At 45.1% G+C, this 11,384-nt stretch overlaps 1 protein-coding gene across 1 annotated transcript; it reads right to left on the minus strand.

Moving 5' to 3' along the window:
• Positions 1–4,818: 4,818 nt before the first annotated feature.
• KRT5 (keratin 5) lies at positions 4,819–10,988 on the minus strand. The gene is made up of 9 exons (XM_004001288.6): positions 10,331–10,988; positions 9,535–9,749; positions 8,683–8,743; positions 8,477–8,572; positions 7,729–7,893; positions 7,214–7,339; positions 6,746–6,966; positions 5,974–6,008; positions 4,819–5,510 (listed from the first exon to the last, which is right to left on the minus strand). The coding sequence occupies exons 1-9, from the start codon at positions 10,880–10,882 to the stop codon at positions 5,188–5,190; spliced, it is 1,794 nt and encodes a 597-aa protein (XP_004001337.3). The 5' UTR covers positions 10,883–10,988; the 3' UTR covers positions 4,819–5,187.
• Positions 10,989–11,384: the final 396 nt, after the last annotated feature.

Here is an 11,384-nt window from a genome sequence, read left to right on the forward strand (position 1 = left end):
TAGTTAACATACACTGTAGTTTTGGTTTCAGGAGTAGAACCCAGTGATTCATCTCTTACATACGAAACCCAGTGCTCATCCCGAAAAGTGCCCTCCTTAGTGCCCATCACCCATTTAACCCATCCCTCTACCCACCTTCCTTCCAGAAACCCTCAGTTTTTTCTCTGTATTTAAGAGTCTTTTACGGTTTGCCTCCCTCTCTGTTTTTATCTTATTTTCCTTTACATTCCCATTTGTTCATCTGTTGTGTTTCTCAAATTCCACATATGAGTGAAGTCATAAGATATCTGTCTTTCTCTGAATGACTTATTTACCTTAGCATAATACCCTCTAGTTCTATCCATGTTGTTGCAAGTGGCAAGATTTCATTCTTTTTCATTGCTGAGTAGTATTCCATTGTGCGCGCATGTGCGCGCACACACACACACACACACACACACACACACACATATATATATATCACGTCTTCTTTATCCATTCATCAGTTGATGGACATTTGTGCTCTTTCCATAATTTCACTATTGTTGATTTTGAATCCATAGTTAAATTAGGGTAAATTTACACATTTACAATAATGAGTTTTCCAATCCATGAATACTGTATATACCTTGATTTATTAGTTTTTAGTCATTTTCAATAAGGTTTTGTAGTTTTCTGTGTATAAGTTTTGCATATCTTTATTCTTATGTAACAGATATTTTTGATGCTACTAAAAATGGGATCTTCTAAATTTTGTTTTCTAATTGTTTCTTGCTAATATATAGAAATACAATTGATTTTATATTAATTTTCTGATAACCTTGATAAATTCACCAATTAATTCTAATAGCTTGAAGAATCTTTTGATTTTCTGCATACATAACTATGTAATATGCGAATAAGTGCAGTGTTGGTGTTAGTGTTGTTTTTGTTGTTTTTCACTCCAATATTTAAGATGTTTATTTCCTTGTCTTGCCTTATTGCACTGGCTATGATCACCAGTATAATGTTGAATGTGGTGACCATAGCTATCCTTGTCTCCTTCCTGGTGTCAAAGAGAAAGTTTTGATCATTCAGTATTAAGTATAACATTTGCTGTCTGTTTTGTATATGTTCATGGGGCAAAGGAGACCATTTGATTTCTCTTTTTATTCTGTTAATGTTAATGTTGTACATTATATAATTGTGGTGGGTTTTTTTAATGTTGAGCCACCCTTACTATAATGACATTTGACAGCTTCTAAGCCCCCTATACATCCCTCTTCCCCTTTTCCCACATCTGAGAAAACTGATAAGAAAGAAGTCTTGATGTTCCTTCCCTTTTTTGTGACTAGTGGGAACTTCAAGCCATATGTGGGAATCCTCAGCCTGGCCTAATGCCTAGCCACCATAAAAACCCTACTCCATCTCCATTCCTTGCTCTTTCAAGCCATATTTGAGCCATTTTAGGAAGCCTTCCCTTCTCTCCCTCAGAAAGCCTTATTATGTGAGTAATATATTTTCATGCCATCCTGGTGTGTATGTGTATTGTCATCAGTATCAATAGTTGAATCAAATTTTGAGTGGAGATCCATCCTGCCTCAGTAGGGTGGCTATAATAATTGGTACTGTGAGCAGGATGTCTAGATGATGACTGTTACCACTGAGGTCCTTCTTTTCTTGCTTTGTCTCGCAGTATAGCTCTGCCATCTACTTGTAATCATACAGTTTGAGCTATTGCATTTTATCTAGTGGTGCTTTGAGTTGTGTTGCTGCCTGTTTTCAAACTTGCACTTTGAGCTGTATTGCTTTGTGTTACATCTAGACATCTAGACAGTTCTAGACATCTGTCATAGACTTAACTGACCTATGCAGAAGTTTCAATAATCATCATTTAAAGACAGGAGTATGGGACTGGGGATGACCTCCTTAAAATGGCATTAGGTCATGCACTCAGCTCAGACTTATCTGTGTGTCTCATATTGAATTGTGTTCTCAATTCTCCCATAAACAATGACTGACACTAACATTAAGGGAATGACTCTTACCCTGTGATCATTAGTGTGTGTCTCAAGCAGGTATTAGTCTCCATTCTGTGAAGTGCTCAAGGGAAAGATCAATATATGGTCCCATCAAGGACCTTTGCAATATATGGTCCCATCAGGTGATCACCCATGTGGAGAAAGAACAGTTACTATATGGAATGCTGAGGCCAGACTCTGAAAGGCAGATGGTTTACTAGGACCCTGCAAAATGCCTTTGCTGCTGTTGCTGCTTCCCATGCCCTTATTGCCAAAAAAAGTCCTCATCTTTAGGTCCATGTAGGGGTACACACATATGTTATAGCTGTGACACAACTGTGATTCAACTATTTCCATGAGGGAATCCCCTCTGGAGGAAGAAATTTATAGACATGAGGAAGGTAGAGAAAAAATCCCTCTCCCCCAAGTACATCGAATAAGCACAGTGAAGAAAAAGAGAGAGAGAGAATGGGAGGGAGAAAGAAAAGGAAGGAGGAAAGGAGGGAGGGAGGGAAGGAAGAAAGGAAGGCAGGAAGGGAGGGAGAGAAGAAGAAGAAAAAGCAAAAGAAGTAGAAGATGAAAGAAAGAATGGAATGTAAGAAAGAAATCTGGAAACAGGGAAGAAACAAAGAACTGAAACACAATCTGATGCCATTGGAAATTCAAAACTTACTAAGAGAATTTATGTATCAAAAAGATTTTTTAATTTTTTAAAAATTTTTATTTTTTTCAATATATGAAATTTATTGTCAAATTGGTTTCCATACAACACCAAGTGCTCATCCCAAGAGGTGCCCTCCTCAATACCCATCACCCACCCTCCCCTCCCTCCCACCCCCCATCAACCCTCAGTTTGTTCTCAGTTTTTAAGAGTCTCTTATGCTTTGGCTCTCTCCCACTCTAACCTCTTTTTTTCTTTTTCCTTCCCCTCCCCCATGGGTTTCTGTTAAGTTTCTCAGGATCCACACAAGAGTGAAAACATATGGTATCTGTTTTCTCTGTATGGCTTATTTCACTTAGCATAACACTCTCCAGTTCCATCCACGTTGCTACAAAGGGCCATATTTCATTCTTTCTCATTGCCACGTAGTACTCCATTGTGTATATAAACCACAATTTCTTTACCCATTCATCAGTTGATGGACATTTAGGCTCTTTCCATAATCTGGCTATTGTTGAGAGTGCTGCCATAAACATTGGGGTACAAGTGCCTCTATGCATCAGTACTCCTGTATCCCTTGGGTAAATTCCTAGCAGTGCTACTGCTGGGTCATAGGGTAGGTCTATTTTTAATTTTTTGATTAATTTTTTCTGTTTTTATGTTTTCCAGAGTGGCTGCACCAATTTGCATTCCCACCAACAGTGCAAGAGGATTCCCAAAAAAGATTTTTAAAAAGGGCATGGATTGGCTTTGTGCCTCTATCATGTAGGTTCTAAATTAGCTTTAACATCTGAAATACACCAATTGGCAAATCTTCATGACCTTAATCCATACTGGAAGTCAAATTACACTTATGCCTCAGATCTCACTAAATTTAAACAAGGTACCCCTGTAATCATGGGAGAGTTACTGAACCCAAAATAGAAAACAGATAGGCATGCCTCATGTTAATTAATCAGAGCTACTGACTTGCCTAAATTTCATCTATAGCCCCCAAAAACATCTCACAGTGGTCATGCACATTCAAACAAACTAAAATTAAATTAAGCCCTTGACACTTACACATTGGCTTGACAAAATGGGGCTCCATAGACCTTCCCCTCTATGCTCCAATGTAAATTAGAACAAGTCCTTCAAAGAGTGAAAACCATTATATGGGATCTGTTTACAGAAGAGAGATTATGCTTACTCGTTCTCCATTCAAAAATCCAATTTGGCTTGGTTTTAAAGTTGGAAAGAATAAAGTTACCCCATAGTGGATTACCACAACCTTAATGTCATGGCCACACCCATTAAGGCCCCCTACTAATATTAATGAAATTGCTGACTCTATCCAATCAGCAACTGGTAAAGACTTTGCTTTCATGGATTTGGCCAACAATATTCCGTTCAATACCCATTCCCACAGCCTTTCATTCATAGTTTGCCTTCACCCCTGAAGGGGGACAACACATTTTTAACTCAGATGCTCAGGGAATGCCTCCTTAACCCTGCATTGCACACAATCTTTGCAGGCAAGATCTTAAATGTATATGACTTTCTCTAGGAGCACAAGTATGATATTACACTGATGAATCCTCCTCTGAAAAGATCACTGGACACATGCATTCAGGACATGCAAATACGAAGCAGCTCACAAAAAAAAAAAGAGGATGGGCTACTGCTCCACACATAGTGCAAGTTCCTTCCATCTCAGTTAAATACTTCAAATTATCTAGTAATACAAAGGCCACATGGACACTGTCAAGAAATAGCTATTGACCCTTTTAGCACCTACAATACTAGAACAGGCCTAATGTCTTTTAGGCTTTTTTGAGTTCTGAAGGCAACATATTCCTTATTTACAAATCTCACTTAAGCCCATTACTGCTATTACTTACAAATCAGCCCACCCTGAATCAGGCCCCTCCCAGCAAAAGGCTCTAAAATCTGTCCAAATTGCAATACAATGGACATTACCATTTATGCCCTTCAGAGACTCCTTCATTTTAGAGGCTTTAGCAACCTCCTCTTCTGCCTCTTGCAGTCTCTGGACCACTCATGATGGCCACTTTGCCTTCAAGGTCATTCCATTCTCCCCATGAATCATCAGAGGAGCCAATCACATCTGGACAGACTGCCCCTCATGGGGTCTCTAAGCTGGTTGTAAGCCTTGAAAAAACAATTCTGCACGACAGCTTATATTATAAAAGCATTTTTTATTTGAACACACTCTGGAGGTAGTCAGAACAAGAGCAAAATTTGGGCTTAGGATGGGGACCCTGTTCTGAAAGATTTAGATACCAGAAAACTTTGGATTCTTCTCACATCAAGGACCATGCTATAGAGACCTAGAGGCTGATTTGAAGCAGAACATAGAATCATGACATGGGAGACTAGAGACTGGGGAGTGGACCCTTCCAGAAACCAAAGAATGCAGTTCTGCAATATGCTTGCTCTAGACTACGCTCCAGAAAAAGAAAAATTTTGGCTTGGCAACCACCTGGAAGAGGCGGTCACCACAGGTCTGGTGGCTGCACTTGAGAGGCAGTGACTTGCGGGAGGCTCTTAGCTCTTGAAGCTCTTCCGGGAAGAAGAGGTGGTGGAGACAAACTTGACACTGGAGCTGCTGCCCCCACCACTGCCAAAGCCCACCCCCAGGCTTCGTCCACTGCCTGCACTGAAGCCAGAGCCTCCCACACTGAGCCCACCACCGAGGCCAACGCCTCCACTGCTGCTGGAGTAGTAGCTCCCACCGCCACCTCCTCCAAGACCACCGCCAAGACCACCACCAAGACCACCGCCAAGACCACCGCCAAGACCTCCACCAAGGCCACTGCCAAAGCCACTGCCGCCTCCGTAGGCAGAGGACACGCTGTTTGTGATGACAGCTGCAGAAAAGAGGAGAGAACTTGGTAAGACCAGCTGGTTTGATTGATCCTACACATCCAAATTATTTGATACTGCTAATGTTAGGACTGTACCTGGCCCCTTTCACAAAGTAGCAAATGAAGGCCCAGAACTAATCCATTTAGTTAAGTCCCTAACAGACAGTTGGTGAGCATAGAAGGCAAGGGATGGTGCTAAGTCTTCAGCAGGTAAGGACAACAACAGGGAAAGGTTACAAGATGTGTAGGATATAGGGCCATACCCTTTAAGAAACAAGACATGCGCCATGTTGGTTCATGTCTCAGTCTGTGTTCTTTCCCCTCTACCACCTGCTTCCCACTAAGTGTATTAAATACATCATATATTGGGATGGGAGTTACTAGTATCTAGAAATAGTAGGATTTTGACTTGGTGCAAAATACCCCACGTTATCATCATTGTTAATGTCTGTTCAACTTTACTTACAGATGTTGACTGGTCCAACTCCTTCTCCACTCAGTCTAAAAGGAGAAAAATTAAAGTCAGAGTTTAAAACTCCCCAAAAGACAGTAGTAGTCCATGTGGATAATTCCCATAGTCATGTTTAGAGCTTTTTTTACAAACAAGGAAACTGCATGCCCAAAAGCTGCTTAAATCAGAGAAAGAGATAGCCCTCTAGAGTGACTTCCAATGAAGAGGTGTTGACCTAAAAACAGGTTATGGGAGGAAGATTGTAATTCACATTCTCCTCCACCCATTATACAGAAACTATGAGTAAGAGGTTGTGGGAAATATGAATATATATGAAGCAGTTTTGGCCTGGTAGGAGCTGACATCTTCTGAGGGGACTTGGCATGGACAGAAATACTTCTAACAGGAAGGACACAGTGGATAGTGTCAGAAGATTGCAGAAAACGGGGTAGTTTGAGAATCCAAATGCAAGTGAATTCAAGTCAGCTGGAGTAATCATGAAACGCTTCCTGAAGAAAAGATACTTGAAGAACGAGGAAGATATTTGTTGAGTTGCTTAGCTGTTTGAAAGAGAGGAATCTGATGCTGGGAACAGGGTCAGAAACATTGTATAGGTCAGCCGTATGCCTTGGTGTCAGATTGAAACTGGATTAGTGAAGAATAATTATCATGCACAAGATAGTGGTCACTTGTTTGTGTGATTTACACCCCGTAGTGGAGGAGAAGCTTCATATTATCAAATGTGAGGCCATCCTGAGCTTGTGAAGTGAGTCATTATGTTGCCCACCTGCACTCCTCGCCCTCCAGCAGCTTCCTGTAGGTGGCAATCTCCACATCCAGGGCCAGCTTGGTGTTCATGAGCTCCTGGTACTCCCTGAGCAGCCGGGCCATGTCCTGCTTGGCCTTTTGCAGGGCATCCTCCAGCTCGGCCAGCTTGTGCTTGGCATCCTTGAGAGCCAGCTCCCCGCGTTGCTCAGCATCAGCAATGGCGTTCTGCAGATTGGCACACTACGGAGGGAAAGAAGAGAGTGGGGACTCTTTAGTAGCTGAGCTAGGCCTGAGGTATCTCATTCTGAGATTCCAGGGAGAAGCCAGTACATTTGTCCTGGTCATTGTGGAGTGTAGAACATTGAAATGCTGGTACTTGTCCCAGCTCTGTGTGCATGTGTGTGTGTGTGTGTGTGTGTGTGTGTGTGTGTGTGTGTTTATAAAAAGTAAAACAAAACCAAACAGAGGTCTTCCAACCTCTCCCTACCTGCTTCTTGACATTGTCAATCTCAGCTCTCAGCCTCTGGATCATCCGGTTCATCTCAGAGATCTCTTGCTTGGTGTTGCGGAGATCATCCCCGTGCCGGCCTGCTGTCTGCTGCAGCTCTTCATACTGATGCCACCAGAAAAGAGGAAAGATCTCAATCATATGAGGGCGGAAACACTTTCCCAAAGCTCACAGGTAGGAGCTACCAAGGTGGCAAGTAGTGTAGTTGTCTGGGGCCTGGTGCTAGTTTCAGCTTTGTCCAGGTGGACCTGGTCTTAGATCATTTTCCCTTTAGCGCCTTTGCTTTCATAGAGACATAGGTGTGGGATTCAGAATGAGATTCTCCTTAAGGTTCTTGACTTTATATGGAAAATACATGCGTAATTGTTCCCATAAGTCATCCAAAGAGGCCTCAGCAGGTTTCAGAAGCCCCACCCTTAGCATTTTGTCAATGACCTGGAATCCTAGACATGTGTCCATCCCCTCACTCAGGATATATTCACCACAGCACCCACCTTGGTCTGGTACCAGGACTCAGCTTCTGTCCGACTGCGGTTAGCAATCTCCTCATATTGGGCTTTGACCTCAGAGATGATGCTGTCCAGGTCCAGGTTCCGGTTGTTGTCCATGGACAGGACCACAGAAGTGTCTGAGACATGCGTCTGCATCTGGGACAGCTCCTGTGGGGAGATTTGAAGTCAGCATTAATATCAGTTCCATTCAAATCTTCCATTCATTGTGGTATGTCAGCTTGAGAAAAGAAATAGAACACCTACATCAAAAATTTAGATAAGTTAATAAACAATCCAAATCATTACTCCATCTACTTAAAAAAAAAAAACTTTAACAACTCTGAACCTCCAATAAACCCGCATCATGTAACTTCTCAGACTCACATCTTCTTGGGTCATACTTTATTTTAAAAGAATCTAGCTGTGTGGTCTGCATCTGGGAGAAAACAGAGAGGGGGTGGCACTCCTGCAAGGGGAGGTGGCCAGAAAAAGAATACTTGTACCTCTAATAACTCACTCCAAACCTCACTCTGCAAAATGACTGTGGAAGAGGTCTTTTGCTTTAAATTTGACTTTCTTTTTTTAAAGTGTTGGCTTCATAAGTAACAAAGTGTGAGTAGTACCAAGGGGGAAGGAGAGACAGAGATGTGTCCACAGCCTAGGAATCACTGAGGTCAATCCTGGAGCCCCTAATTCTTGGTGATGTCCCAGTGGCCATGTCTCTGGGTCCCAAATAGGGGGCATTTCTTACCGCCTCAAAGAACATCTTCATGAAGTTGATCTCGTCCATTAGGGCATCGACCTTGGCCTCTAGCTCCACCTTATTCATGTAGGCAGCATCCACGTCCTAGAGAAACAGGGATGGTTGGCACCACACCCGATTTTTACCCTGACATAAATGAATGACACCATAAGACAGCATAGCCATAGGCTATCGGCTGTCTTCTACCCACGCACCTTCTTCAGCATCACAAACTCATTTTCGGCAGTGGTACGCTTGTTGATTTCATCTTCATACCTGGTGGTAAAAAGGATGGGAAATGCTGATCAGGAGATGAGGGACAGGTAAGGCCTGGGGTCTTTACTGCATGGAGACAACTGTGAGCCTGCCTTCCCTCTAGGAAGGGTCTTCTCGCATCATGAGGGCAGAGAGTGGGGGAGCACTGGTAGTCTGAACCCCTGGGCAAGGTCCTCACCCATAAGGATATCGGTTTTTCTGTAACTGCCTACCAGATAATCTTTATATTATTGCTACAATTCAGTGGTATCAGGAATATTCCTGGAAAGAAGCTGTGCTGTTTCTCCCCAGCTCCACCTCTAGTCAATTTCCCTACTGCTTTTTTTTTTTTTTCAGCTTTCATGGCCTTGTGAAAAAACAAGCCAAAAACTACCAACCCAGCTGCTTGTTCACAAGGACTAAAGAAATTATTTGAGCCACTTATGTTGGGTTATGTCCTCAGTTCCTGCTTTGGGGGCCACCCATCAGAAAGCCCATGTTGTATCCTTCCAGTGTCCTGGGGAGAAAAGCCCCAAAGAGCAAGGATTACATGATGTTTATTTCGCCAGGTGGTACCAAGGGCACTGAGCTTGCTGCTTTGGCTGGTGGCTAAGTGCCTTACCAATGGACTGAACTTGGGCCTGGTACTTTCTAAACATGGGCTGGATTCTTTCCCTAGTACTTCAGGTGTCCATGGAAAGGTATACACATCTAGCCCGTGGGGAAAGCGTAAGTGGCAAGCAGTCTGGTTATGAAGTGCATCTGGTGCCAAAAAGACACCACCCGCCCCATCTCTGCTCCCCACAACCCACTTGTTCTTGAAGTCCTCCACCAGGTCCTGCATGTTCCTCAGCTCTGAGTCCAGGCGGCCCCTCTCCCCCAGGATGCTGTCCAGCTGTCTCCTGAGGTTGTTGATGTACTGCTCAAACAAGGGCTCCAGGTTCTGCCTCACGGTCTTGGTGCCCTGCTCCTGGAGCAGAGTCCACTTGGTGTCCAGGACCTTGTTCTGTTGTTCCAGGAACCGCACCTGGAGAAGGCAGAGTGTGAAGGTGGAGAAACTTGAATTCCGTGTCTCAATGGTCAATTCACCAGTTTTCCTCCCATTTCATGCTGCCCCCCCCCCCCCACCTCACCATGCGCCACCATGCCTGGCCCTGGGCCCCAGGAAGGGAGGTCCAGAGTGAGGTGCCCAACCTCACTGTTCTATGGGAGACAGGACACACAGCCTGCACCGTGGGCACAGCTGGGTGGTGCGTGGCCTGGTGCAGTGGTGGCTGTGAAGCTACTCAGATTACTGCCCGATGAACTCATCTACTTTTCTATTCAATCAGCCCTGTTACGTGAGGCATAGAATTCATCTCTCTGTCCCGCAGGAATCAAGGAGCCCTTTCGGGGTAATCTCTGAAGATGAAGAAATAGAAGCAATAAGACCCGCTCTTCTGTGCTGCCAGTCTAAGAAAATGGGCCACAAATCCAGCACACAGAAAAAACCATAACAGACACCTATGCAGGTATTTGCACAAAGTCAGAAAACCTCCCTTCTTCCCCCTTTCTTTGGCATTTATATACACACTCATATTGTTTTTTTCAAAAAGGACCCCGGCTCACCTTGTCGATGAAGGAGGCGAACTTGTTGTTGAGGGTCTTGATCTGCTCCCGCTCCTCAGTCCTCACCCGCTGGATGGTGGGGTCGATTTGCAGGTTGAGGGGAGTCAGGAGACTCTGGTTGACGGTGACCTCTTGGATGCCTCCGGGGGGGCACACAGGGAAGCCAGGGCCACCAAAGCCACCTCCAAAGCCAGCGCCGCCACCGAGCCCAAAGCCGCCACCGGCTCCACCGCCAAAACCAAATCCACTCCCGGCTCCACCTCCGAAGCCATAGCCGCCTCCAGCACCTGCACCAAATCGGTTCCTGAAGCTGCCACCACTAGTGCTGATGGAGATCCTCTTGGAGCCTCCCAGGTTGTAGAGGCTCCGGCTGCCATAGCCACCTGCTCCACAAGCACCCCCTAGGCTGACCCTGCCGAAGCCGCCACCGCCACCCCCGGACCGGGACACGGAGGTGAAGCTGGTGCGGGAGACAGACGGGGTGATGGCAGAGGCAGCGCTAAAGCTACGGCCGCCCCCACTCCGGAAGGATACACTCGACTGGCGAGACATGATGGCTTGTTCCTGGCGGAGCAAGAGTACCGGGCACTAGGGGTCGGGAAGTGCTGACGAGAACAGAGCTCGGCAGGACGCAGAAGGCGGCTCTGTTACCCAGGAACTTCAATCCCCCCTTTTTATCCTCTAGGACCGGGTTGGGCGGGAGAACTGTCGAGCTGTGAATGATGAAGTGGGCTGGGCATGCCTGGGGGGCAGCTGTGAGCTCACCGTCACACCTGCACAGTGGTGTGGGGCGCAAACGCTTGCTTCCTGGCAGGCTGTGCTCAGTTAGGAATAACCTTGCCTTGCAGCGCTGATGTCTTGGCAGAAAGCTGGCGATGCTGCCAGCCAGTCTCTCTTCGCCATGGGGGCCCGGGGCTGTGAGCACCAAGAAGGGCACCAGATAAGTAGGGGGGCATTTGGCCGCTATCCTAAGGGGTCCTTACAGGACCAGGGATGCTGTCAACCATCTCAGCCCGGTGTACACAGTTCACGAACTGGAGGAAAGTGAGTCCCC

The sequence above is a fragment of the Felis catus genome, chromosome B4 (assembly GCF_018350175.1).
Source record: "Felis catus isolate Fca126 chromosome B4, F.catus_Fca126_mat1.0, whole genome shotgun sequence".
Lineage (NCBI taxonomy): Eukaryota > Metazoa > Chordata > Mammalia > Carnivora > Felidae > Felis > Felis catus.

What these genes read in the sequence shown, in the direction of transcription:
- KRT5 (XM_004001288.6), bottom strand. Translation starts at nt 10,882, where the DNA reads ATGTCTCGCCAGTCGAGTGTATCCTTCCGGAGTGGGGGCGGCCGTAGC. An exon ending in GTGGAGGACTTCAAGAACAA is followed by an intron (nt 8,744 to 9,534) that starts GTGGGTTGTGGG and finishes TTTTACCACCAG; the next exon opens with GTATGAAGATGAAATCAACA. An exon ending in TGAAGATGTTCTTTGAGGCG is followed by an intron (nt 7,894 to 8,476) that starts GTAAGAAATGCC and finishes ATCTCCCCACAG; the next exon opens with GAGCTGTCCCAGATGCAGAC.